The 5,061-nt window shown below is 48.4% G+C and overlaps 1 protein-coding gene across 1 annotated transcript; it reads left to right on the top strand.

Annotated features, from left to right (window-relative positions):
* Window positions 1-745: 745 nt before the first annotated feature.
* Window positions 746-2,119, top strand: LOC149346419 (uncharacterized). Its single transcript, XM_089541324.1, has one exon. The coding sequence runs from the start codon at window positions 746-748 to the stop codon at window positions 2,117-2,119; it is 1,374 nt and encodes a 457-aa protein (XP_089397450.1).
* The last annotated feature ends 2,942 nt before the right edge of the window (window positions 2,120-5,061 follow it).

Raw genomic sequence — 5,061 nt, 5'->3', positions numbered from 1 at the left:
AAGCAATGCGTGAACTCCAACCTCTGCTCGCTAGAGTGACTTTTCAACTATTGTCAATATACTAACAGAGATGCATTTCTTATTTACAGAAAACCTTGCAACGTTCCCGGGACTAGTGCCGGCACACTGCTAACATCTTTGGCTGAAGCTATACATACTGGAAAAGAACCAGCCTCGCACGTCTCTAGTGTCCTTGGTAATCATCGTCGTGCATTATGAAGAGAAACAAGAAAGAAGCCTTCACAAGACATAACTGAGCATAGGTAAACGAAGATCTCAGTTTCCAATCACAATCACATTGACACAATATCACAAATCGTTGATAGCCCCGCCGCGGTGGCTCAGTGGCTACGGCGCTCGGCTGCTGGCCCGAAAGACGCGGGTTCGATCCCGGCCGCGGCGGCTGAATTTCTTGAAGGCGAAATTCTAGAGGCCCGTGTGCTGTGCGATGTCAGTGCACGTTAAAGAACCCCAGGTGGTCGAAATTTCCGGAGCCCTTCACTACGGCGTCTCTCATAGCCTCAGCCGCTTTGGGACGTTAAACCCCAATAAACCAAACCAAACCAAACAAATCGTTGATAGAGGCTGGGTTACTGAGCGTTCATCTCTGATTTTCCAGGTAGCACCTACAAGGCGCAAGCAGTACGGCAGGCAACTTTCATAGTGCTGGCAAGGAGCAGAGGAGTTCGTGATTGGTGACTGCGTTTCAGAGCACGCAAAAGGACACACTTTCGAGGATATAAACATGCGGCAGTTACGGAGAGAAACCGTGCTTGACGATGAAGAGCCGACGGGTTACCGGCACCTGATCGATGATGCCGTTCTCCAAACCAGGATTCTAGAGTACAGAAACGGACTTTCAATGCAGGAAGCCTACATGTTGAGGTACATTTTGGACACCAACAAGGTCCTGAAAGAGCTCATTGTAAGGCGTGCTTCGCCAAGCACTGTGAGGGCAGCCTTGGAAGATGTGCACAGCTCGTCCTTGGAAGAATTAACACTTCTATTAGTCGACTGCGCGGGCCAAGATTTTAGTATGAACTGGTTGGAGGCTTTCAGAAACTTGCGTTGTTTGCGCTTGGCTTGTGACCACGTGCGCGAGACCTTCGCTACAAGCATCGTGAACTATTTGGGAGAGAATACCTCGCTTATCGAGTTCACACTTCTCTCCGGTAATATCGGGGACGGCGGCGCCAAAATATTCGCCAAATCAATACGTGCGAACCAAACGCTAAAAAGGATCACGTTAGAACACCAGGCACTGACATTGGACAGCTTGGTTGCCTTCGCGGACGCGCTGGTGGCTAACCCTACGCTGAAAATGGTCGAGATCTCAGCCGTGAACTTGGAGGAAGAGCGCGTGTCCTGCTTGGTCGCGCAGGAAAAATACGCAGGTGTCTTCAAGAGGATGCACATTGTGTGGACTGAGAATCTTCTCCCTAGCCTAACCTCACTTCTAGGCCAGGGCAACCACTGCGACAAGGTCTCCGTCAGCGTCACAGCAACGGTGAACGAGGATCTCCTGCGACAGTTCTTCAAGGCCGTTGCCGCGAGTAAGACGGTTCGCTCGCTTCAGTTCTGCTGGGCCGACAAAACTTTCGATGCTCTCGCGGATGGCATCGCGTACGTGTTGAGGCGGACGACCAGCGTGAAAGAAATCCGGAACCTCATGAATGTCTGCGAGGAAAGCGACTCTCAGCTAGTCAGGGTTCTCGACGCCTTGAAGAAGAACCGCTCGGTGACCAGTTTCACGATGTTCGCCGACTGTGTGACGCCGAAGATCGCGAAATCTTTACGCGAGGTCCTGACAACCAATAACACTTTAAAAGAGGTGAATATTTGTGAAAACGACAAAATAAGTTCGGACGCCGTAAAAACCATTGTTGGGGGCCTCAGGAGGAACTACACTGTGACAACGCTCAAAGTGGCGTGGGACTTCGACGAAGGAGTGGGACTCAGGGAGGTCGAACTGCTCTTGGAGAGGAATGCTCTCGTTACAAGTGCCACAACGCCTTTGCCGTCAGAGCGTCGCTTACAGATCTGTGCTAGGGATCATGACACAGCAAATGGTCAAAGAGGGCAGACCTCATTTGCCACCCTAAAACCTAAAAGTCTCTGAAGGCTTCGCAGGAAGGCATGATGAGGCCTGTGATTATCGTTTCTCGTAAGGTGCATTTCCGCATGTATGTGGAAAATCTGTGAATAGCATTTTTCTGTTGTCAATGCGAGTGCTAACCGAACCGTAAGTGCGCGCAATACTGAATTAAATTCGTTAAACAATTGCTTGTCAACCTTGGCCGTTTCAGACAAGTTCTCCAGTTTTTAAGCAATCTGTGCCAGTATTTTCGGTGCAAACGCCGAGCATCGAGCTCTGAGTCAGGGTAGCATAAAGAATTCCTTTCTACATGAAGCAATCCATATTAGCGAGATTAATAAAGAAGTTGTTACCTACATATCTGCCATCGCAAGTACATCTGTACATGTATTTAACATTTTTCAATTTTGCTAAACCTGTTCTTTTTTGCATATATTATGTATTCGCCCCTCCTGCTTGGGCCTACTGTAGGCCTGCAGTATGTTCTAAATAAATAAATAAATAAATCTCTGAAAGACGCGGGTTCGATCCCGGCTGCGGTGGCCGAATTTCGATGAAGGCGAAATTCTAGAGGCCCGTGTACTGTGCGATGTCAGTGCACGTTAAAGAACCTCAGGCGGTCGAAATTTCCGGAGCCCTTCACTTCGGCGTCCCTCATAGCCTCAGACGCTTTGGACGTTGAACCCCGTAAACCAAACCAAACTTTCTTGGGGGGGGGGGGGGGGGGGGGGGATGTTATAGTGCGTAGCATGAAATCTATGTAATATTGAGTTTGAACTGTAATTAATGTACCACATTGGTGATTCCGCTCATATCAGTGCAATTTCCGCATAAGTCCTGGCATATTTAGGAATTTCGTGCTTGAAGAAGGCGACTCTCAGTCAATATTTTGTGCTAAAGCTAAAACGTTTACCCTTGCAGTAATAAGAATTTCAGCGAGAGGTATTGCAAAGTGGCGATGCCAGTCGCTGCACTTGGTACATCTGGGAAGAGCTGCCTTCTGCTGACATTGGTGGAGTAGCCCATAGCTCTTCAAAGCACTTCGATATTACCAGTTGCGGAACTTCCCATGGGTAGTGGTGGTGGTAAACTTAAATCAGTAAAGAGCGTTGCGCCCCTGAACTGGGAGCGGCCCTCTCTACAGGTCTCCTACTGCCATAGCTGTTTGCTGCACCCGCTGAACCAGCTGTCTTTGGTCCTCCATGCTTGAGCTGGGCAGCGCGGCCTCCCACAGCTCAGGTTGTGGGTTTGGGATTTTCTGTGCGCCCTACATGCTTTGGCATGCAGTTTGCTGCAGTGTAGGCTGTTCCCCGCATAGCGGGCTTGTGTTTTGGTATAGTTATGGGTGTATGTGGAGTAAGAGGCTGATGTGTGCGTATGTGTTCGTCTGTAACTGCCTCCAGGCTACCACTTCTCCCGCGTCAGCTTCTTGTGTGGTGGGGTGGCAGATTCGCCGATCTAGATTTTGGTTCATAGGGCTGATGTATCAAAAAGTGGCGGTCGTAGTTGGCCAAAATTTGGGCGTTTACAGATCGCAGCGACGTCCGCGGTGATCAGTAGCGTAAATTGTGTGAAAGTTGCGAACTCCTAGAAAGTTGAACGTAAAACCGCCTGACAGCAAAATGAGCAAAATGTCATTAACAAAAATATATAGATATAATAGCTCCAGATAAATTAAATGGTAAAATATTAATGATGGTGAATAAAATATGAGTGGTGATGAATAAAATATGAGGATAAATAAAAGTACTATTTATCTAAAAAAGAAAAAAAACCTCCTTTCAGAAGATTATGGCGACAGTTTTGAATGGCCGCTAAAAGTCGAAATCAAGAGGAAGAAATGGGCTTGGGCAGGGCATGTAATGCGAAGGCAAGATAACCGCTGGTCCACAAGGGTAACGGAGTGGATTCCAAGAGAAGGCAAGCATTGTAGGGGGCGGCACAATGTTAGGTGGGCGGACGAGATTAAGAAGTTTGCGGGGACACAGTGGCCGCAACTGGCAAAGGACAGGGTCAATTGGAGAGATATGGGAGAGGCCTTTGCCCTGCAGTGGGCATAGTCAGGCTGATGATGATGATGATGACCAGTTGGGGCCGTCCTCCATAAGCGTCCGGGAAGTGGCCCCTGGGACTAGGGGCATTTAGCTCCTTTTCATTTATCCCGAACTGACGTTAAGCCTTGCAAAACGTCGCTGGTCCTGGATCCCTTTCTCTTTACTTTATGTGTCCTTTTTTTATTTTCTGAGGCGATCAAGGTGGAGTAGGATAGTGGATGCATGGGGTGTAGGGGTGCACTGTAAGGTAAGCGTGCGCCATGCACAGTCGCTTATCCACCTATCAGGTGTGAAAGACGCAGCGAGGGAGAAGGGAGCGGAAGGAAGGAGGGACTGTATGAATTGATTGCTGTTGACCAAACGCTGCTCATTAAGTGGGGCGACGGACTCGTCAAGCCGCCTATTGGCGGCTTTTTTCCGTCGTCCTCCATCTGTGCACTGTTGTTGTTGTTGTTGTTGTCCTCTAGATAATGGCACATACCCACTGCGGGGGATTGGCCAAGACACAGGCGGCAACTGATAGGTGTACAAAATGTTATACAAGAAAATAATGGTGGGAAAAAATAAAATAATCATGATAATAATAGCAATTAGGAAATAAATGAAAGGATCTCAGATGTGTAATTGAAATAGGCTAAACAAATGCTGTGAGATCGGTGACTGAAATAGAGAACGGGGCTAAATATTCCACGTATCAGAAAGCTTTCATTCCAGAGAAATATTGATCAAGAGAAAGAGCAGAGCTTAAGACGGCAGCCGTTTAGTGTCTGTAAGGAAGTTTTGCATGGCGGAGAGCACATTCCAGTTGCTGTGCCCAAGGGAGGAAGCCCCAAGAGACAGAGCAACCCCAGCTGACAGGCTGAGACCAAGCTGCCGTAACGGAAGCTCCAGCAGGCGGCTCCGTAAAGAGGA

This window comes from Amblyomma mixtum, chromosome 4 (genome assembly GCF_055824585.1).
Source record: "Amblyomma mixtum isolate Tamu chromosome 4, ASM5582458v1, whole genome shotgun sequence".
Lineage (NCBI taxonomy): Eukaryota > Metazoa > Arthropoda > Arachnida > Ixodida > Ixodidae > Amblyomma > Amblyomma mixtum.
Note: the sequence above shows the minus strand (reverse complement) of the source record. Positions and strands in the feature narration are given on the sequence as shown.